Raw genomic sequence first — 22,773 nt, 5'->3', positions numbered from 1 at the left:
TTATCTTGCAAGCTGCCATGGGCAGCCCAAACTTAGGACAGTAATGGCTTTTTCAGCCCAAATTTCCAGACACTCTCAGAGTCATCCTGAAACAACGTGGTCAGGTCTGTCACAGCAACTGCTCACTCTGTCACCAGCGTCCGCCTGAGTTGGGTTTCCACTGCTGTGGTAAACACCACAATCAGAAGCTACATGGGGAGTAAAGGGGTTGCTTCATCTTACAGGTGACAGGCCACCATGAAAAGAAGCCAGGGTAGGAACTCAAAGCAGGAATCTGGAGGCAGGAACTGAAGCAGAGTCGCGGAGGAGTGCTGTTTATGGGCTACCTCCTTGGAACTTTCTTTTGCATGTAATCAGGGGTGACATTACTCACAGGGGTCTAAGCTGGCCCACATCAATCATTAATCATGAAAATCCCCCATAGTATCATTGCCTATAGGCCATGATTTCCTCAACTGAGCTGCTTCTTCCCGAATGAGACTAGTTTGTGTGAAGTTGGCAGAAGCTACCCAGCACAATGGATTTTGGCTATGTGAGTATGTAGATAGGTCCTGGAGTCCTCTTTGACCCACTAAGCCAATTGCTATGTTTGCCATAAATTATTGAGCTGCTTCTGCAACCTCCCCACCCACCCCTGGGCTTTTCACCTCCATACAGCTGGAACACCAATTCGGGTAAATGCATATTATGCCCGATTCTAACAAGTAAATTACAGTGGTGGTTTCCACCCATAGCGAGGGGCTTGTTTGTGGGAAATTATGGTATTTAAACATAAGATACCCTGGTGTGTACATGAGAAAAAAATAATTAAAACAGCCTCTGTGGGTTTGAATTGTAGCTTGGTTGGTAGAGCAGTTGCTTGGACCAGTGTTCTGCCGTCTCTACCCCCACCTTCCAGCAATAAGGTTACAGCTATGTGCTGCCACACCCAACTTCTGCATGGTGCCAGGGTCTGAACTCAAGTCCTTGTGCTGGCACAGCAGGAACTTTACCAACTGAGCCACCTCCCCAGTCCCAAGTGTCATGATTCTTTTTGTTTTGTTTTTCGAGACAGGGTTTCTCTGTAATTTTGGAGCCTGTCCGGGAACTAGCTCTTGTAGACCAGGCTGGCCTCGAACTCACAGAGATCCGCCTGCCTCTGCCTCCAGAGTGCTGGGATTAAAGGCGTGCGCCACCACCGCTCAGTTGTGTCATGATTCTTGTTTGGGGGTTATACACAGGGACTTGGAACGCTTCCACCTAAAGCTTCCTTTGTGATGTCTCTCCTTCCTTTTGCAGACTCCCAAATGTGCATGGCCTTGATAGGAAGTGTCTTCCCACATTTGGGAGGGAGGTTTCTTTTTCCTGTTTTATTGCCTGTCCTCTTCCCTTGAGTGTGTTCACAGGCCAAGTAAATAGTGTCCCTGCTCTGCGTGTTCACAGAGTCCTTTGTGTCCCGCCTTTCTGCTGCAGGAGGGGAAGGTTTGTAAGCACAGGTCCCTTTCCAGGTTTGTTTCCACAAGGACTTTGGAGACCAAATAAACCAGTTGTGGTGAGGAAAGGTGAAGTATTACCCTCTCTCTCCTTCTCTCCTCTCTCTCCCTCCTTCATAAAAATTGGCCTGTAGGCAAGTCAGTGCTGCATTTTCTGGGTGGGTGAATGGATGTGAGAGAGTCCTAACTACTGTGAGCGGTGCCATCCCTGGGTGCTATAAGAAAGTAGGCTGAACAAAGGATAGCGAGCAAGCCAGTAAGCACTGCAGCTGGACTTTCTTTGGACCACCAGTTCCCAAATAAAGACACAAAGACTTTTATTAATTATGAATGCTAGGCCTTAGCTTAGGCTTGTCCCCAACTAGCCCTTATAACCTAAATTAGCCCATTTATATCAGTCTATGCTCTGCCACGTGTCTCGTCTCCTCAGTACTGTACATCCAACTTGCTCTGAGTCTCACTGGCTTAAACCTGCATGCCTCAGATTCTTCCCAAGTTCCCCTCTCTCCCTGGAAGTCCCACCTACCCTCTCCTGCCTAGCTATTGGCCATTCAGCTCTTCAGTAAACCAATCAAAAGGCAAGTTAGGCAGAGACACATCTTCACAATGTACAAAAAGATTATCCCACAACACAGAACTCCTTCGTGGCCTCTGCTTCAGATTCTAGCTCCCAGTTCCTGCCTTGAGTTCCTACCCTGACTTCCCTGGTTGGTGGACTACAAGCTGTAGGGTGAAATAAACACTTTCTTCTCCATGTTGCTTTTCGTCATGGTGTTTTGTCTCAGCAACAGAAACTCGAATTAAGCAGAAAGTTTCAGGTTTTCCTGTTTGCACTGCCTCCCCAAAGACTGTAGGATTATCAAATAAATAAATATATGAATCTAAATAATAACTAAAATGAAAAGAAAAAGTGTAATTTTTTCTCTCTTCATTGTTATAGAAAATAACTTTTTCATACAGAATATTCTGATTAGTTTCCTCTCTCCCAACTATTCCCAGATCCTCTCCACCTTCCCGCACCCAAATCCATACCCTTTTTTGATCTTTTTCTCATTAGAAAACAAACAAGCATTTTTTTTAAAAAAAAAGAAAGATGCCCGGCGGTGGTGGCGCACGCCTTTAATCCCAGCACTCGGGAGGCAGAGGCAGGCGGATCTCTGTGAGTTCGAGGCCAGCCTGGTCTACAAGAGCTAGTTCCAGGACAGGAACCAAAAGCTACGGAGAAACCCTGTCTCGAAAAATCAAAAAAAAAAAAAAAAAAAAAAACACTTAAAAAAAAGAAAGAACAAAAAAAAAAAGATAAAATTTAAAAAGTAAATAAAATAAAACTGACCTGAATAGGACAAAACAATCAATCATAAAAGAAAAAGCATCCTGGGTGGTAGAGCACAATTTTAATCCCAGCACTCAGGAGGCAGAGAGGCAGGTGGATCTCTGTGAGTCCAAGGCCAGCCTGGTCTACAGAGTGAGTTCCAGGACAGCTAGAGCTGTTATACAGAGAAACTCCAGAAACAAAAGAGAGAGAGAGAGAGAGAGAGAGAGAGAGAGAGAGAGAGAGAGGGAGGGAGGGAGGGAGGGAGGGAGGGAGGGAGGGAGGGAGGGAGGGAGGAAGGAAGGAAGGAAGGAAGGAAGGAAGGAAGGAAGGAAGGAAGGAAGGAAGGACAGACATAAGAAACACATACATAGACACACACACTCTCATTATAAATGGTTGTGAGCCTCCATGTGGTTGCTGGGAATTGAACTCAGGCCCTCTGGAAGAGCAGTCAGTGCTCTTAACCTCTGAGTCACCCATCCAGCCTCCTGACATACACATTCTCACACATAAAAATCCCCAAAAGACACAAACTCAGAAATCATAGTAAACAAGCAAAAGACCTGTAGGTTAAAGAGGGAAAGAAAAAAGGAAAACCCAGATAAAACATTAAAAAGGAAAGAAAAAAAGAAAAGCCCAGATAAAAACCTCCAAAAGCTTATTAGAAATGGGTTAATCAAGATGTGAGAATTAGCCAGTAAGAGGCTAGCGCCTAATGGGCCAGGCAGTGTTTAAATGAATACAATTTATGTGTTGTTATTTCGGGTGTAAAGCTAGCCATGTGGGAGTCGGGCGGGATGAAAAGCAGGCCTGCTCCCTCATACTACAGAGTACCTTCCAGGACCATGAACACTAGTCAGTAGCAGTGTAGGCCTAGGGAGGCACCAACTCAACTTCTCCGTGTTCACTGAGATACGTAGGTACTGTCTGCAGCAATAGAGCCTTTCCCTTAGTTTCTGGAAACCAACCAATGGCTTTGACAATTGCCTGGGTTGTCCGGGAGTTGTATAGGGCTCCTTGGACCAACAGCTCAAATTCATGTAATTCATTCCTGGCACCGGATGTCTAATTGGGTGGTGAGAGCTCTCTAATTGGGGCTGTATCTCCCTGTTATTTGGTAATCCCCTTTAGATCTCTCTAATTGGGGCTGTGTCTCCCTGTTATTTGATAATCCCCTTTAGATCTCTTTCACGTGTGTATATGCAATAGGCTTCTATATGACCCCACAAATGGCCCTTAATTTTAGCTGTCCCTCCCATATCCCCTCCTTTACTGCTCTTCCCCACCCCTCCCTATTTGATCCTCCCATTCCAGTCTCTCCTCACCCCATGCATCCATAACCATCTATTCTATTTCCCCTTCTTAGGAAAACCCTCCTCCTGCCCAGTCCCTTACTCTACACCTAACCTCTGTGTTTAGACATACTTACTGAAGAGGTAGGGGCTGACGTTCACATGGAAAAGAATACATACTAGATTTGTATTTTAGGATCTGGGTTACCTCACTCAGGATGATTTTTTTATAGCTCCATCCATTTACCTGTGAATTTCATGATTTTTTCCTTAACAGTGGAGTAATATTGCATGTGTAAATGTGCCACATTGTCTACCCAATCATCCATCGATGGCCATCTAGGCTGGTTCTAATTTCTGGCTATTGTGAATAGAGCAGCAATGAACATGGTTGAGCCAGTGTCTCTGTAGTAGGGTGTAGAGCCCTTTGGCTATATGCTCAAGAGTGGTGTAGCTGGATCTTGAGGTAGGTCTGTTCCCAGTTTCCTGAGGAACCACCACATTGATTTATATGGTGACTGTACAAGTTTGCACTCCCAGCAGCAGAAGATGAGTGTTCTTACTCCATCCTCTCCAGCAAGAGCTGTCACTTGGGTTATTGACCTTAGTCATTCTGACGGGTGAAAGACAAAATCACAAGCCAAGCATGGTGGCACACGTCTTTAATCCCAGCACTCCAGAGCTGAGGCTGCTGAATCTCTGAGTTTAAAGCCAGGCTGGTCTACAGAGCAAGTTCCAGGACAGTGAGAACTACATAAAGAAATCTTGTCTCAAAAAAAAAATCAAATATGGAAGTAGTTTTGATATACATTTCCCTGATCCTGATTACTAAGTACGTTGAACATTTCTTTGTGTTTCTCAGCCACTTGTGTTCCAACTTGTTATACATTTTTTATTGATATTTATTGAGCTCTACATTTTTCTCTGCTCCCATCGCTGCCTCTCCCCTCCCTCCTTCAATCCTCCCCCAAAGTACCTATACTCCCATTTTACTCAGGAGATCTTGTCTTTTTCTACTTCCTATATACATTAGATCTATGTAAGTCGCTCTTAGTGTCTGCATTGTTGTCTAAGTTCTCTGGGATTGTGGTGTGTAGGCTGGCTTTCTTTGCTTTATGTTTAAAAACCACCTATGAGTGAGTACATGTGATAATTGTCTTTCTGTGTCTGGGTTACCTCACTCAAAATAATGTTTTCTATATATAAAACTGGTGAGTTGGAGAACTGACTGTTCTTCTAGAAGACTCTGGTTCGATTCCCAGCACCCACATTGTGGTTCACAATCATCTGTAACCATCCTCTGGCCTCCATGGGTACCAGGTATGCACATGGTACCCAGAAATACTGCAGGCAAAACACCCACTCCCACAAATTTAAAATAAAAAAGTAAAACAGATGCTGCCAATTCGTGCTGGCTCCTGGTTCCTTGTTGTGCTGACTTCTATATTAATTACTCTTCTCATGGCTGTGACCAAATACCTGGCAGGGAGCAACTTAAAGGACAAAGAGCTTATTGTGGCTTGCAGTTTGAGGGAACACAGTCCACCACAGCAGAAAGGCATGGCAGTAGGCACCTCCACGGTGGCAGCAGCATGTGGTGGTTAGTCACATGATTTCCAAAGTCAAGAAGAAGAAATGGGCTATAATATCCCAAGACTTTCCCCTTGTGGTTACTTCCTGCAGTGTGGCTCCATCCCCTACAGGTTCCACAACCTTCCCAGGGAGCATCAACAACTAGGGAACCAAGTGCTCAAACACAGGTGCGCACCCAGGACATCTCACATTCAAACATCAGCTTCCCATGACAGTGACAAAATGCCTGAGAAAATCAACTTAAAGGAGCAGTGTTTTATTTGGACCCAGTGTTTCAGGAGCCTCAGCCCACGGTCATTCGTTTCTGTGGCCTGCAGTGAAGCAGAACATGGTAGTAGAAGAAGCTCACGGCAGCTAGGAAGCAAAAGAGCCGTACGGAAGGAGCTAGGGACAAAACAGATCCCTGGTGGCCTACTTCCCAGTTACATAGCTAGCTCAAGGCCAGCCAGGGATATATAGTGAGACGCTTTCTCAAAAAAAAAAAAAAGCAAATAAACAAACCCAACCCCCCCCCAAAAAAAAAAAACAACCCTGTTTTCCTTACCTTGCTTCTACCAGATGTTCTGTGGCAGCAGGAAGAAGAGTGACCAGTACACACGAGACAATTCCCTAAAGTCTTTGAGGGCTGCCCACCATTACTGGCTTCAGATTTACTTTTAGTTATGTATATCTGTATCTCTGTGTGGGTACATGCACAGGTAGGGGCTCTGGGAAGGCAGAGGCATCGGACACCCCGCTAGAGCTGTAGTTAGAGGCTGTTGTGAGCCCCTGAGGATTGGGAGACAGGGACACAGGGAAGCTGTGGTCTCGACTGAAATGCCCCCCAAAAGTCATGTACCGAGGATGTGGTTCTCATTGCAGCAGCATTCGAGGCTGGGGTCCTGGGAAGTGGTTGGGTCACAGAGCTCTGGCCCCATCAACAGAACAACCGTATGCTCATTCAGAGCACACTGAGCTAGGGGATGCGGTGGGAAATAGAGGATGTGGTGCTGTCATTTAGGGGGCAAGAAAGGGTTTAATGTCAATTAAATAGTTTAAAGGCAATAACAGTAAAAAAGAAATGTGTATTCCACTGGGCAGTGGTGGTGCACAACTTTAATCCCGGTACTCAGGAGGCAGAGACAGATGGATCTCTGAGTTCAAGGCCAGCCAGGTCTACAGAGTGAGTTCCAGGAAAGGCTCCAAAGCTACAGAGAAACACTGTGCGAAAAAGAAAGAAAGAAAGAAAGAAAGAAAGAAAGAAAGAAAGAAAGAAAGAGAGAGAGAGAGAGAGAGAGAGAGAGAGAGAGAGAGAAATGAGAAATGTGTATTCTAAAAATAATAATTAAGAGGCAACAAAGAAGTTTTGCAAAGTCAAATGGAGGTCAGAGAGGAAGCAGACTCTTCATGCCAGGCATGTAGCATCACACCCAGCTTGCTTCTGGCCTTACAAACAAGCACCGATGGAGGACCTGGAGGACCTGCTCACACTGGTCAATTTCCCTTTCTAAGCTGTTTTTATGTTTTAAGAATTTTAAATTTATTTTTTATGTGCATCTGTCTGTGTCTGTGTGAGTTTATGTGCACCACATGTGTGCTGGTGCCCATGGAGGTCAGAAGGTGTCAGATCCCTTGGAGCTGCAGTTATAGGCAGCTGTGAGCTGTCCAGTGTGGGTTCTGGAAACTGAATCTAGGTCCTCTGCAAGAGCAGTCAGTGCACACATCTGTCTTAGTCACAGTTTCTATTGCTGTGATAAACACCTTGACCAAGCCTGGGAGTGATGGTGCATGCCTTTAATCATAGCACTCGGGTGACAGAGGCGGGCAGATCTATTGAGTTCCAGGAGAGACAAGGCCAAAAAGACAAACTCTGTCTCAAACAAAAGAAAAAAGAAAAGAGAGAGAAGAAGAAAGAAAGAAAGAAAGAAAGAAAGAAAGAAAGAAAGAAAGAAAGAAAGAGAAGAGAAGAGAAGAGAAGAGAAGAGAAGAGAAGAGAAGAGAAGAGAAGAGAAGAGGTCTCACTGTGTACCCCTGACAGGCCTTTGATTGTGTAAACCAGACTACCTGTCTCTGGCTCCAGAATGTTGCGAGTAAAGGCATCCGCCACCACGACTGGCCATAAATGTAATTCCTTTTTAATCCATAAATAAATAGCCGGTGCTGTACAGCACACGGTAATTCCACTACTTGGAGAGTACAAGGAGTGTCAGAAGTTCAGAGTCATCCTCAGAGCAATATAATGAATACCTGGCCAACCTGGGCTAATAAAGACAAAAGAATCTCAAAAATCAATTATCAAAGCTTTAAAATGACGAATCAGCTCCTTTTGAAAACGCAGCCGCCAGGTTAGCACTTCTTGGAGGGCGGGGCCAGGCAGCCATCTCAGATCGGGCCCCGCCGAGTGGGCGGGGATTTTCCAGCTAGACGGGCCTGGATTGGGCTGCCTGCGAGAATCTCAGCCAATCGAGATGGCGAAAGTGCCTGGCCCCGCCTCGCGCAGGCGTCTCCGCTCCTCGGAGGCGGGCTCTCCGCGTTCTCGGCGCCGGGTGTGCTTCTGGCTGGTGGAGGGCAGGTAGGTACGGGGTGCGGAGCGGTCCGCGGCGGCGACGGGGGTGGCAGGACATCAATCCCACCCCTGCGGCCTGGCGCGGGAGAGCTGCGGACGCGAGCGGGTTCCCAGGGCCCTGCAGCCGTTCCCCGCCGAAGGCGCCCCTAGCCGTCTTCATGCAGAAGATGAGCCCTCCAAGCCCAAGTGTGGAACATGGTGCTTAGAAACAGTAGCTTGAGGGCCGGCGAGGCGGTTTCGCCTGCAGTGACGCTTGAGGCCAAGCCTGACGGCTTGAGTTCGCCCCTGAGCATGGTGAAAAAAAAAGATCCATTCTTGTGGGGGTGTTCTCTGACCTACACACACTTCTTGACACACTCCCCCAACACACAGAAAACATGGAATTTTTAAGGAGCTGGCATACCGGTTAAAGCTTGTGCTGCCCTTGCAGGGGACTGGGGTTCAGGTCCCAGAGCTCACAGCTGCCTGTAGCTCCAGCGAATCAACCCTACCCTCTCGAGCACCTGCAGTCACTTGTGCATAAATACACAAACATGCACATAACTTAATCATTTTTAAAATTGTTAGTCCCATGCGTTTCCTTCTCAATGCTTAACACCTGCCACGACTCGCAGCCTCGGCAGCTCCATCCTGTAGAAAACTTCTTTTTTCACCTAATTTCGGAAAGTGAGGCCCAGTGCAGCTGGCCCGGAGTGAGGCAGCTAGGAAGCAGCAGAGAGGCCGGTAGGCTGTCGTTTGTGCAGGCAACTGAAGTCAGGAGTGATCCCTGGCTCTGATGGCCTACCTCATCGCTGAGCATGCGCCGAGCAGCCTGTGTGTAACCTGGCTGTGGTACTCCCGACGGTGATGAACCACCTTAAGGCTTCAAAAGCTGACTCTGGAGGACCTGGAGTACAGGGCCAGCCTGAACCCCATAGAGGGGCGTGTCTCCAAAACAAATTTGTTAAACATTGTAAAACAGACCCCAGACACACGCTGACTCACAAGCTGGGCATCTACACTATAGGCAGTCCCCATACACTTATTTCATTACAACAAGCCCCAAATTCATTCCTCCTGTCAATACCCCCCATTTTCAACTTTTGTGGGTTTTTTTTTGCTTTTTGAGGTAGGGTCTCACTGTGTAGTTCTGGCTGGCCTAGACATGCTGTGTAAAGCAGATTGTCCTGGAACTCAGCCTGTGCCCCTGGTTCTGCCCCCTAAGTGCATGAGGAGTGTGCTGTCATTTCCTGGACCTTACTCCCTCCTAACGGCTCCAGGAAAGCCAGAGACCCAGGCCGCCGTGACCCCAAACCTGGGCAAGCAGTTAAGTATTTGGGTGAGGGGACAGCAAAGATGGCTCAGTAGGTGAGGACACTGACCACCTGTGTTCCATCTCTGGATCCACGTAGTGGAAGGAGAGAACTGTCTCCTCCAAGTTGTCCTCTGACCTGCGCACACTGGCACGTCTGTACCTGGACACACACAATGATTTTTTTTAAAAAACTTAGGGGTGGAAAGATGGCTCAGCAGTTAAGAGACATACTGCTTTTCTGAAGGCTCTGAGTTCAGTTCCCAGTACCATGTCAGGTGACTCACTGTGGCCTGTAGCTCCAGCTCCAGGGAATCTGACATCCTCTTTTAGACTCTGTGGCTGTGTGCATGCATGCGCGGACACACACACACACACAATTTAAAAATAAATCTTTTTAAAAAAAAATTCTCAAGTTGGGCAGTGGTGGCGCATTCCTTTAATCCCAGCACTCCAGAGACAGAGGCAGGTGAATCTTTAAGTTTGAGAAAGGTCTACAGAGCAAGTTCCAGGACAGCCAGCATTCTTTTTTTTTTTTTTAGAGACAGGGTTTCTCTGTGGTTTTGGAGCCTGTCCTGGAACTAGCTTTTGTAGACCAGGCTGGTCTCGAACTCACAGAGATCCGCCTGCCTCTGTCTCCCAAGTGCTGGGATTAAAGGTGTGCACCACCACGACAGCCAGTATTCTTACACAGAGAAACCCATCTTGAAAAACCAAAACAGCAAAGAAAACCGTTTGTTTTACATTTTATCTATTCATTTTGTGTGCATTCATGTGAATGGTATATGCCATGACACATGTGGAGACCAAGTCTGTTCTCTCCTTCCACCATGGGGGCCCCAGTCTTCCAAGTTTTAAGTGGTTGGGAACCACATCTGAGCCTTCTGGTAAAAATCAAGTGTAAATCGTTGAGACTATCAGAAGACAGGTTACACTTATGTGTAATTCAAACTTACCAATAAAAATAAAATTGGGGCCAGAATGGTGGCTCAGTGTGTCACTGCACCTGCCACACAATCCCAAAACCCATGTAAATTTGGAGGAACACAAAACTGCCTGTGGCCTGCACTTAACACGCGTTGTGCACACACAATAATCGTTTTTTGTTTTGTTTTGTTTTGTTTTAATTGATTTTCCCAAGGTCAATCTTTTACGTGCTATCCATCCTTGTAGCCTAGGGCAGTTGAGCAGGGATATTCAGTGGTAAGAAGACAGAAGTGTGTTACCCATCCTGTCACAGCAGGTTTACCTGCCTGGGCTTACTCTGGAACCCCTTCTCCCCTGACAGGGCTGTCCCCTCCTCCCAGCGTGACCGTTCTTTAACTTAGGTGAGTATCTGTTGCCCATCCAGCATTTATCTCACGACAGGGTCTCAGGCTGGCTTTGAACTCGATCCTCCTGCCTCCACCTTCTGAGTGCTGAGCATGTGCCACCACACGCCAGTGATGTAATCAGTAGAACTCAGGACTTCCTGCATGCTGAACAGTCACGGTCACTATACTAACTAAGCCATATCTCTATCTTTTTATTTTATTTATTTATTTATTTATTATTTGGTTTGGCTTTTCAAGACAGGGTTTTTCTGTGTAACAGTCGTGGCTGTCCTAGAACTCACTCTGAAGTGCTGGGACTAAAGGCATGCACCACTACTCCCCAGCTCTTACTTTAGTTTTTAATTGATTTATTCATTTATTTTTCAGTACTGGGATGGCTCCCAGGATCTTCTGCGTGCTTGGCAAGCACAGTCCCCATGAGCTACATCTCCAAACTGTTTTAGTTTTATTTTGACATTGCCCATACTGGTTTCAAATTTGGACTCTTCCTATCTCAATCATGTTATTCTTGGTAGCTGGGATTATAAGAATTAACACCTGGCTCCAAGAAGTGACTTTAGATTGTGTGATTGAATGAGGCCTCTGGCGTTCAAGAGGAACAACAAAAGCTACATCTTTGGACCTAGGGCTACAGCCCAGAGCTGGGGCCCCTGCCTAGAATCCCCTAGTGAGAGGCAGGGAAGTGGGGCTCAGAGGTAGAGTACTGTCTTAGCTTTTGTGAGGCTGAATCCATCCCAGTAGTTCAGGAACAGTTCAGTTGCCTGGCTCCTGCAGATAGCCAGGAAGTCAGCTAGACCAGAACAGAGAAAGGAGAGGGGTGGGTGACCTCAGAGAGCAAAGGCTGGGAGGCAGTAGGCTCTGTAGGTTTGATTATCAACTGAGAGCTTCCGGAGGCCAAGGGATCATGGCATGCTAGTACATATTATAGGAGACCCCTGCTGGGCCAGTGAGACTCTTCATTGACTCCACCAAGCCTACAACCTGAGTTTGATGAGAAGTTGAAGTGGGGAAAGGAGAAAACTAACTCCTACGAGTTGTTCTCTGACCTTCACATGCTTGGCATGCCATGCATACACACACACACACACAAGCACATAACAATCAATTTTTAATAAGAAAATGTAAAAGGAGCCCCTTGGCAGCTTCTGCACAGGAGCAGGGTGGGCATGGAATTGAGGGCAGGGCTAGCACACAGACCACCATCCCTACTTGATCACCCCAGCAAAAAGTCTGGAGCCACACGCTTCTCTAAACTCTGTCTCCTTCCTCCCTCCCTCCAGGCTGTCCTTGGATGCTTCTCACCCTGTGGAGACTCAGTGCCAGGCACAACTCAACCATTGTGAACTTCAAGAACTAGGAAGAGCCTAGCCAGACCGCCATACGGCCACATCTGTACAGGGCAGCCTGTGGCCTCTGCAGGCCCCATAGGGGGTTCACCCCTATGTGTGCATTGACCAGGCCACTTCCCAGTTACACCCTTGTGAGTGAGGATCCATAGGCAGCTCCCAAGATGGTGAGTAGAAGATTCCCAAGCCTGGGTTTCTCCCAGGCTCCTGAGTGGTAGCTGTTGGTGGCAGACATTTACTGGGCACTCAGACCACCACCCAGCAGGTCTTCTCTCCATCTTGATCTTGCTCCCTCCCTGCCCCTTCCCTTCCTTTCTGATACTGTCGTAAACTCCTGACCCTTCTGCCTCAGACACCCATATCCTCGTGCTAGGATTATGCCTCGTTGCTGCAGAGCTGGGATGGAAACCAGGGCCTCGTGCTTGCTGGGCAGGCACTCTGCTACTGAGCCACATTAGCCACTGGGAAGTGTGAAGTGGTCCTGCCCACTCCGTCAGTGCAGCTCTAGGAGACTGTCTCCTCTGAAAGGAGCCTGTACTGCTAAGCTAATCAGTCAGTCTTTTACAAATGTATAGAATTGTACTTATTTATCGTAGAGTGGGCGCACATGCATGTGGTGGTCAACTCCTTCCCCCATGTGGGTCCCAGGCTTCAGATCCAGGTGACACCTGCAGCCACCATCTCTTCAGCCCTATAGTCACTCTTTGTCCTTCCCTCCTCACTGTCCCGACACCCACTCAGCTGCCTCAGACTCTGAATCCCCCTGCCATGAGCACGTGTGCCGGCCTGTCTGGCTTCACACGCAGCATGGTGTTCAAGGCAGGGCTGGCCCAGGACTCTAGGCAAGTGTTTGTCCCTGTGCTGTGCATACAGCACTGGATCATGTGTTTTGCTATAGTTTATTCTTCAGATTGTATTTTAATTACATTTCTCCCTTCCCTTTCTTCCTCCAGACTCTCTCATATATCCCTCCCAGCTCTCCTTCAAATGCATGGCCTCCTCCTTCACCACTCTTTCTTATGTGGATGAAGTATTTGTACATACATGTGTATTCCCAAATATAATCTGTTGAGTCCATATAATATCATGCGTGTATTTGTTTTCAGGACTGACCATTTGGCTGGACAACCCAGTAGTGTGTTCTCCTTGGGGAGAGCCGCCTCTCCTGCTCTCAGCTTTCCTCTGTTGCCTGTAGCTCTTTGTTGAGGCCTCGTGGTCATTACCCACTTTGGCATGTTTGTTGGTGTCCTTATTCAACTCACGTTTGGGTGATCATGTGGTTGAGACTTTGCAGATGTAACTTCTGATGTTTCTAGGAGACACAGTCTCACAGCAAACTCCCTGGTCCTCTGGTCTCACAGCCTTCCTGCCCCCTCTTCCACAGAGTTCCCTAACCTTAGGTGTGGGAGTGTTTTGTAGATGTACTCACTGGGACTGGGCCCCACAACTCTGCATATTGATTGGTTGTGGTTTTCTGTAGTGGTCTCTAAGAGTTGTAGCTAAGAGAAGTTTCCTGGATGATGGGTAAAGACTACACTTATCAGTCTAGATTGGCAGTTCTCAACCTGTGGGTCGAGACCCTTTGTGGGGCACACAGCAGATGTCCTGCATAGCAGGGCTTTACATTACGATTCAGAGCAGTAGCAACAAAATAATTTTATGGTTGACGATCACCACAGCATGAGGAACTGCATTAAAGAGCCTAGCATAAGGTCTGGATTCCATCCCCAGGACCCCCTTAACCAGGTGTGAAGCACGCTCTTAGTACCAACCTGGGAGGGGAAGGCATGAGGATCATGGCTAGTCTCAGCTTTATGGCCAGCTGGGCTATGTGAAACACTGCTTTAAAAACCTTTAGGAGTCAGTGGCCATCCCCACTTCTTTACCACTGCCTGCAGTCCCCAAGAACATGCAGCCATGCCTATAAACAGTGTGGCCTTAAGGCATTTCCCAAAGCTATAACAAGTGGTTTTTCAGCCTAGTTCCCACTATAGATCAGAAACTGGATGGAAAATTCAGGGTGTCCCGAGGACCCTGCATTACCCTCTCTGACGCATGGTTCCCCTCTGTTTTCAGGGTGAAAGGAAAGGCCAAAACAAGTACTACCCCCCGGACTTCAACCCAGAGAAGGTGAGCAGCTTCAATGACCCCCATAGCTTCAGGGACCAAGTGTCACTAGAGAAGACTCCAAGGCACCTGGAGGATGAGTGCAGGCTTCCCACCTAGCATGGCCTTGCGTAGAAAGGTTACCATGCCTTCAAGTAGAAAGTCTTTCTGTCGACTCTGGTGTCCCTGGGGGCTCCTGGAACGCCTTCCTTCAGATACCAAGGACAGCTCTGTCCTTGGCTCCAGGCTATTTGCTTTCCCAAGATGTCCACACCTCCTTTGTTGCTTGTAGGATATAAGACTGAAGCCCCTTCTACCCAGGGAGACACTTGTCCCCCAGCAGTAGGAAGAGCTGAGGAACAAGCTACCCTAGCTTGGCCTTGCTTACCTTCACTCACCCTTTCCATACAGCATGGCTCTCTCAACCAATACCACAACAGCCATCCCCTTCGAGAACGGGCTCGGAAGCTGTCAGAAGGCATCCTTGTCATCCGGTAAGAAGCTGCCCCTCTCCCATTGATAGGCCCGGTGCTGCAAGGTTCCAATTCCGTAATGCAGGAAGACATTGCATGGGTCACCCATTGCTGCATAACAAACATTAAGTATTTGCTATTGATAACAAGTCTAGGTACCTCTTCTGGGCAGGGAAGAACCTGACTCGGTCTTCTTCCTTCATTAGTGGGGGCTTGGTAGCTGAAGACCAGCTGATCAGTGGGGCCTTGGCCTGTAGAGATAAACGGTTCCACAGTGGGTCTTTGTTCCAGCAGGCCAGCAGTATCATGGCTCCAAAAGAGCCTGCAAAAGTGCCAGGACTCTAAAGGCCAGACCCAGACCAACCACACTTGTCCCTTCTTTCCCTTCACTCCAGGGCTGGGGCCAGACTCTTCCTCCGTGTGGGACGAGCCACAGAGTGATGCACAAGGACATGACCACAGAAGGAAGAGTGGCCAGCCAGGGCCTCCCAGATACTAGATGACCTGAGGCAGGAGGATCACTTGGGTCTAAGAGTTCAAGAACAGCCTGGGTAACATAGCCAGAATATGCCTTAAGAAAAAGGGGGAGCATCAGTGGTTCAGTAAGTGAAGGCATCTGTTCCCGAGCCAGGCCCCTTCATTCAATCCCCAGAACCCACATAGTGGAAGGAAAGACCCAAGTCATGAACGTTGTCTTCTGACTGACTGCCACACATAAAATGGATAAATAAGTAAATGTAAGAAAAACAACATTGAAAATCCTTGTCTTTGTTTTAGATTTGAAATGCCGTACAACATCTGGTGTGATGGCTGCAAGAACCACATCAGCATGGGTGAGTTCACCATCACCTGTGACCTGCCTGCCCCTCCAGACCCCCTGTGCCAGGTGCTCTGAGACACTGGAGATAGTGTCAGCCCCAAGACCAAATCGGAAGGTGGCCGGTCCCCAAGCTAGAAAACAACGAGAAGGCTAGGTCCTGGGGTCCAGACCCTGTCCCTGCCAGTCACCAGAAGGCGACCTTTACCCACCAGCTGGATATTATGCCTCAGTTTCCCAGTCTGTAAAGTGAAGCTGGGGTGAGACCCACCCGTGCATGTTCAAGGTGCTTCTTGCAGTATATGCTCCTGACAGAGGGCTGGGGCTGCGCTCTGCTCCCATCTGACTGCCGCAGCCGAGCCACAGAGTCAGCAGCATGACACTCGGGCAATTACCCTCCTGACTTCCATTTCCACCCTGGGATGTGGGACAAATGCCTCTGTTTCCCTCTGTTCCCACACCACAGCAGTCCATCCCATCCCATGTTCCTTTAATTTGATTTATTTAGTGTGTGTCAAAATTATGGAAGTCAGAGAATTTACGGGTGTTGATTCCCTCCTTCCGCTGCGCTGTTTCCAGTGACTGAGCTCAGGCCGTCCAGTTTAGCAGCAGACACCTTTCCACCGAGCTGTCTCACCACCCCATCCCGTCCCATCTGGATTCAGAGCTTCCCTTGTTCACCATCACACCGCTGCCTTAGTTAGGGGTCGCCGTGTTGTGATGAAACACACGACCCAAGGCGCTGAGGGAGCGAAGGCTTTGTCTCACGCACAGGTCTGTATAACAGTTCTTCATCAAAAGCAGCAAGGGCAGGAACCTGGAGGCGGGAGCTGATACAGAGGTCATGGAGGGGTGCTGCTTTCTGGCTTGCTCCTCATGGCTGCCTTCTTATAGAACCCAGGACCACCAGCCCAGGGATGGCCCAGCCCACAATGGGATGACCCTTCCCATCAACCACTAATTGAGTGCCTTACAGCTGGATCTTACGGAGAAATTTTCTCAATTGGGGGTTCCCTCCTCTTTGATAGCTCTAGCTTATGTGACGTTGACATAAAACTAGCCAGGACAACCACAGAACCTCACAGACGTGCCATCCGCTCTGGTCCCTGGTGGTGAGGATTGTCCCCACAGCAAGCCGTTCTGCAGCAGCCAGTACTAGCCAAGCAGTCGGTAATGCACTCGGTCTTGTCAGGCCCTGTCTCGTGATCATATCCGATCCCCAGAGGGGAGCACTGTTCCGAGGACCACCCCAACAGACTCTAGAGTCCTCCCCTGCCCCAGAGATCTTTTCCTGGGCCTGATCAATGAATCCTGCTCAGAATTCCGCAGCCGTCTGAAACAGCTGGTAGAACTGATGGAAGCACATCTACTGGTTTATTATAAAGCTACAACCATGCTTGATTGTACACACATGTTATTCCAGGGCTAGAGAAGCTGAGGCAGAATGGCGAGTTAGAGGCTAGCCTGAACTACACAGTGAAACATTGTCTCAGAAAAGTGAGGGCTGGGTATGACATGTGGTAGATGTTTGTCCAGCATCTGCAAGGCCTTGGGTTCAGCTTCAAAATAAAATACATGCTCAGATGAATGAAAGATAAAAGCTGGTGGATGGGTATGATAGGTAGGTAATAATGATTGAGGATTGGTTCATCATAGAACAAGCAAATGAAGCTGGGTGATGATAGCACATGCCTTTAATCCAGCACTCAGGAGGCAGAGTCAGGTGGATCTCTGTGAGTTCAAAGCCAGCCTGGTCTACAAGAGCTAGTTCCAGGGCTGTTACACAGGAGCCATGCATGCCCTGTCCAGCTATCCAAGAGTCCTAGCACCTTGTGGAGACCTCCATTGAGCCTCTTCTTGGAATTGCTTATCCTGGGTAGAGACAGGACCCCTCTGCAGTGAGCAGATCTTAGAACCTACCTCTGGGTAAGGGGAGGGCTGGGATTCTCTTTGGATCTAGCACCAGGACAGAAAAGCAAGGACAGATGTTGCTATGGTAGGCTATAGGGCAGAGACATTGTTGTGTCTGTGGCCTGCCTCAGACAGGGTTCAGCTAGGAGCCAGGAAGTAGGGATGGCGGCCAGACGCACAGTGCCTGGAGACAAGGTGGCTGTGGAAAGGAAAGGACAAGGCCTGTGCAGTCAAGGGAAGTGAGAAAACTTGTGGGCCTCAGACCATAGGGACAGAGAAACTAGACCCAGGGCAGGACTAAGACCCTGGGTCCTGTTCCCAGCACTGAGAGCAGTGGGAGCTTAACCACTCGAGACACCATGAGCACCCTCCAGCCAGAACCAACGCAGCTCCCCGAGAGAGGAAGACGGCCAGGCCAGGTGCTAAGTCACCCAGGCAAACTCCACCTTGCCTCTGCCTGCCAAATGCTGCAGTCTCAGGTGTACCCCCACATCCAGCTCTCCATTGACATTTCCTCCCAGGGTCCTGTGTCACCAGAATAGCCATCCTCTCTGTTGACTAGGTGGGAAACTGAGGCCCTGAGTGATGAGCTTTGCTTAGGGGCACACAGTGAAAGCAGGATTGGAATCTGGGCCTTGCTGGTCCAGTCCACACTTTCCTATGGCCTGGGTACGCCAGTGCCTCCCAAACTTCGTTCTTCCTACCTTGAATTTCTGTGCCCTCCCTTCCAGGGCACCTGCCCTGCCAGGCAACAAAACACCAGCTTCTCCCCCACCCAGAGAAAAGCTGATGCAGGTGCCTTGGTCCCAGCCTCTCTCTCCCTGCCCTCTCAGGTGTGCGCTACAATGCAGAAAAGAAGAAGGTCGGCAGTTACTACACAACTCCAATCTACAGGTAGGAGCACCTGGTGCCACCTTAGGACAGGTGTGCCGTCACAGGTTAAAGGGTCCATAGAGGAGTCTTGAAGGGGAAGGGAACTTGGCATCTTCCTCTAGAGCCATTCTCTGTATAACTGTCCATGTTGGCCTGTCAGTCAGGGTTTGTCCCTTCCTCCAACCCTTCATGGCCCCCACCTTCCCCAGTAAAATCTCAGGCCCCTCATTCACTTCAGGCCCTGCGGCCTCTGCTCCAGGAAGCTAAATGGCCCCATCCCCATGCTACTCAGACACTGCCTTCAAAGGCACATTTTCTTTTCTTTTCTTTTAATAAATGGTGGGTTTTATTTGTTTATATTTTTATTTTATGTGCTTTGGTATTTTACCTATATATATATTTCTGTGGGAGGGTGTCAGATCTTGGAATCTTGGAGTTACAGACACTTGTGAGCCACCATGTAGATGCTAGGAAATGAAACCCAAGCCCTCTAAAAGAGCAGTCAGTGCCCTTAACTGCTGAGCCATCTCTCCAGCCCCAAGGGACCTATTTTAAAGCCATCACCTCTTATGTGGTCACTCTTCGCTGACATGTGCTCATCGTCACATCAGCCCCTCCCTAGCTGATTTTCACATGTCCATCATCGCATCAGCCCCTCCCAGAGCAGGTTGTCCTACTCTGCTGGCCAGCGTCATCCCCAGCTGCTGGCACCAGCCTGGCACAGAGTAGCCAATAAAGGGAGGGTGGGAGGATGCCCAGGTGGTGACCTGTCGAGTACAAGAGTGAATAGATAGAGGATGGGTAACTGGATAGATGGCTGGTGGGTGGATCCATAGATAGATGGGTAACTGGATGGATGGCTGGTGGGTGGATCTATGGGTGGATCCATAGATGGATGGGTAACTGGATGGATGGCTGGTGGGTGGATCTATGGGTGGATCCATAGATGGATGGGTAACTGGATGGATGGCTGGTGGGTGGATCTATGGGTGGATCCATAGATGGATGGGTAACTGGATGGATGGCTGGTGGGTGGATCTATGGGTGGATCCATAGATGGATGGGTAACTGGATGGATGGCTGGTGGGTGGATCTATGGGTGGATCCATAGATGAACCAGTGGGCAGGGAAGTGGATGATGGATTAGTAGGTAGATGGACAGACATGTAGATGGATGAATGAATGTATAGGTGGGTGGGTAAGTAGGCAAGGAATGGACAAATGAATGAAAGAGCCAGCTTTAGTGTCTGGGTGCTTGGTTGTAGGCGGAGAGTCTTACTGTGTAGCCTAGGGAACCCTGGGGTCACAAGTGGGTGCCACCACACCTAGCATTAAATGTTGGGTTTTTGTCACACTGGGGGTGAAAGCCAACACTGGAGCATGCTGAGCAGGCCCTGTACTTTGGACCCCCAACCCCATCCTCAGCCTCTTGGTTGCTCTTCTGGATGCAAGCCTGCAGGTCTTTCAAGGGTTCTCCCAGCTCTGAGCTGGGTGCGGTGGGTGCTCGGACAGTGGTTCTGGGGTCTCAGGAGAGCATCACTGCATCCTAACTCCAGGTCCTTTGTAGGTTCCGAATGAAATGCCACCTCTGCGTCAACTACATCGAGATGCAAACAGACCCTGCCAACTGTGACTATGTCATCGTGAGTGGTGCCAGCCGCAAGGAGGAGCGCCGGGATATGGAAGACAATGAGCAGGTGCTGACCACAGGTGAGCACCACATGCTTGCCCACCCCACGTGACCCCAGGTGGCTTCCCCAGAGTCATGCTTACGTGGTCCTTGCAGAGCATGAGAAGAAAGAGAAACTGGAGACGGACGCCATGTTCCGCCTGGAGCATGGCGAGGCTGACCGCAGCACGCTGAAGAAGGCCCTGCCTACACTCAGCCACATCCAGGAGGCACAGAACGCCTGGAAGGACGACTTCGCTCTGAATAGCATGCTGCACAGGCGCTTCCGGGTGAGGAAACCCCACAGTGGACATCAGCCTGCTCGGAGCTGGGGGACTGTGGTTCAGACCCGTGTCCCTCATCCTATTTGCGAGCTGGTCATTTTCCCTCTGAGCCCCAGGCTCCCTGTATGCAGCACAGAGTCATGTCCCTGCCTAATCTCTTCCTGCTGCTCTAACAAGCATAGCGCAGACTGGGAAGTCTACATCTGAGATGGATTAGTCACTGCTGTACAAGCCGGAAGTCTAGCATTGAGGCATCTACAAATTGACTGTGTACAGAGTGCCTGGTTGGGTTCCTCGGAACTTCCTGTTGGATCCTCAAGGCACAGACAGGACACACAGGCACCCTGGGGACTCCTGTGTAAGGCACTGACCCTGTTGATGAGGGAGAACCCTCACGACCTGGTCACCTGCCCAAAGCCTCACAGAGGGAACAAGCAGGAAGCCAGTTCTGGTCATGTCTGTCTGTGCTTCCAGCCAGTGGGGGACTGAAATGGGAGGCTCACCAGAGCCCAGGGGTCGGAGTCCAACCTCAAAAACAGAAAGCTGGGCCTGTTGGCTCGTGCTTATAACCACAATGCTCAGAAAGCTGAGGCAGGGGAACTATTTCAAGTTCCAGGTCCATCTGGGTTGCAAAGGGAGACCGTGCCTCCCACCCCCAAAAGTCGGGGGGAGTAGAAAAAAAATCTAGGACCTTCGAATTACAGTATGGCTCAAGCTTAAGTGTGGTTAAATTCTCCATCCCCTGCCTGGACCTGTTGGGACTCCAGGCATGGGCCACCACACCTCCTTTATCACATCTTAGGACTTTATCTAGTGGGTCACACCTGCAGCCCATCATTGGTCAGCATGTAGTGTAATATAGCACACGGTCATCTTTTTGACACTGAGGGCTTGAGGGACCAAATTCATGAGCCCTGCACGTGGGGCCACTTTTGCATCGCAGGTACTGTATGGGCCCTTCCCTTGCTTCAGTGTCAAGGGAGAAGCAGACCCACTGGCTGGAGTGAGACCCATGCATCTCAAGGAGGCAAGGTTCTGGTGTCACTCCCTGTGTGTCACACCCTCCCACAGGAAAAGAAGCCATGCAGGAGGATGAAGATAAGGACCAGGCACTGCAGGCGAAGGCCAGCCTAGCCATCCCTCTCGTGCCGGAGTCAGAGGACGACCGCAGACTGGCTGCCCTGCTAAGGCTGCACACCCTGAACTGTGAGTGGTGGCACTGGACCAGGAGCTTCATGGGAGGCAGAGGTTGCATGCCGGGTTTAGGGGCACCTGGTCCCTAGGGGGCCTTGTTGCTTACAGTGGTGGGGAGGAAGCTCAAGGGGTGTGAGTATGCTATGGACACTTTGCCCCTGAACCTGCACGATACCTTTTCTTCCCCACAGCCTAGGAGGACAAACAGAAACAAGCGCACGGAGATCATCCACCGCTCTTGGTTCCCCTGGGCCCAGGGACCCAGTGCTAGCAGCAGCAAAGCTAGCAATGTCCTGAAGAAGCTGTGCCAGGGCCGCAGACCACCCCCCAGCACCACAGGCACAGTGGGGGACCTGGGCATAGTGAGGAGAAGATCTCAAGAAGTTCCAGAAAGTCTCCAGTGTGCAGCAGACAGTCCCTTGTCAGCAGAACCAAGAGGGCCACCAGGAGCCTCCCAGGACAGACCTCAAGAGACAGCAGAATCCACAAGGAACTGTAGAGACCAGGCCTTACCCCTGGGTTCCTCCCAGGAGGACCTGCTGCGCCCCAGCAACCCCAGTGCCTCCCTGGTGGCTGACTACTTGGACTCAGAGAGCGAGTAAGGGAGTCAGAATTCCAGGGACCAGAAGCCATTACTCGTCCAGACCTTACGGACTGCAGGCCTCATTGCTGCTGGCCCAGCTACAGACTTCTCTCCCTATAAAGATCATTATTTATTTAGTTTCGCTGAGGATGTCTGTGCCTTGGTAGAACCCCTGACACCGTAACATTAAAGCCCTGTTCTTTGTCCCTGCCTTGGGTTGCTAGAGTCACCTAGTAGCTGTCCTTCCTTCATTTCCACCCAACTAAGCAGGTGTTGCTGCAGCCACTATCATGACAGCAGTGTCCCCAACAGCAGGATGGGGGCTTTGAGATACGGGATTAAGATTGGCCATGGCCTGGGGTGGCCTCCTGTATGAGCTGTCAGGGACTACACAGGAAGGTTGAAAGAGGGTCAGGCTGCTGGAGCCACAGACAAAACACTAGAGTTGGGCAGGAAGGACATCCAGGCTGCATGACATAGGCTGGGGTCAGCCACTCATGATGACCCAGCTAGTAGGGGGGCTTGTGAAACAGCCATCAAAAACACCCTAATCCATACAGTGCTGAGCACACCCCCAGTAGAGACAAGGTGTGGTCCAGTCTAACCTGGGCTACAAAGGGAAATTCCTGTTTGGGTGTGTGGTTTTGTTTTGTGTTTTGTTTGTTTTTTAAGATG

General features: G+C 49.4%; 1 protein-coding gene across 3 annotated transcripts; it reads left to right on the top strand.

Moving 5' to 3' along the window:
* The first annotated feature begins 8,193 nt into the window (after positions 1-8,193).
* On the top strand, positions 8,194-22,309 carry LOC130863737 (probable splicing factor YJU2B). 3 transcript variants are annotated; one of them, XR_009055747.1, is made up of 10 exons: positions 8,194-8,223; positions 12,123-12,355; positions 14,265-14,318; positions 14,706-14,788; positions 15,545-15,600; positions 18,329-18,389; positions 19,936-20,078; positions 20,155-20,327; positions 21,393-21,527; positions 21,707-21,838. XR_009055747.1 is itself a non-coding variant. In XM_057753974.1 (10 exons), exons 2-10 carry the CDS (start codon positions 12,353-12,355, stop codon positions 22,115-22,117), a joined length of 1,131 nt encoding a protein of 376 aa, XP_057609957.1. In that variant the 5' UTR covers positions 10,797-10,836; positions 12,123-12,352; the 3' UTR covers positions 22,118-22,309. The 3 variants fall into 3 exon arrangements, 1 of the variants encoding a protein (XP_057609957.1); XR_009055746.1 differs by lacking the exon at positions 8,194-8,223 and adding an exon at positions 10,797-10,836; XM_057753974.1 differs by lacking the exon at positions 8,194-8,223 and adding an exon at positions 10,797-10,836 and having other exon boundaries at positions 20,155-20,343; positions 21,399-21,534; positions 21,712-22,309.
* Positions 22,310-22,773: the final 464 nt, after the last annotated feature.

This window comes from Chionomys nivalis, chromosome 21 (assembly GCF_950005125.1).
Source record: "Chionomys nivalis chromosome 21, mChiNiv1.1, whole genome shotgun sequence".
Taxonomy (NCBI): Eukaryota; Metazoa; Chordata; class Mammalia; order Rodentia; family Cricetidae; genus Chionomys; species Chionomys nivalis.
The sequence above is the reverse complement of the archived record's forward strand: the minus strand, read 5'-3'. Positions and strand labels throughout refer to the sequence as shown.

What these genes read in the sequence shown, in the direction of transcription:
- LOC130863737 (XM_057753974.1), top strand. An exon ending in TACACAACTCCAATCTACAG is followed by an intron (nt 18,390 to 19,935) that starts GTAGGAGCACCT and finishes GGTCCTTTGTAG; the next exon opens with GTTCCGAATGAAATGCCACC. An exon ending in TGAGCAGGTGCTGACCACAG is followed by an intron (nt 20,079 to 20,154) that starts GTGAGCACCACA and finishes TGGTCCTTGCAG; the next exon opens with AGCATGAGAAGAAAGAGAAA.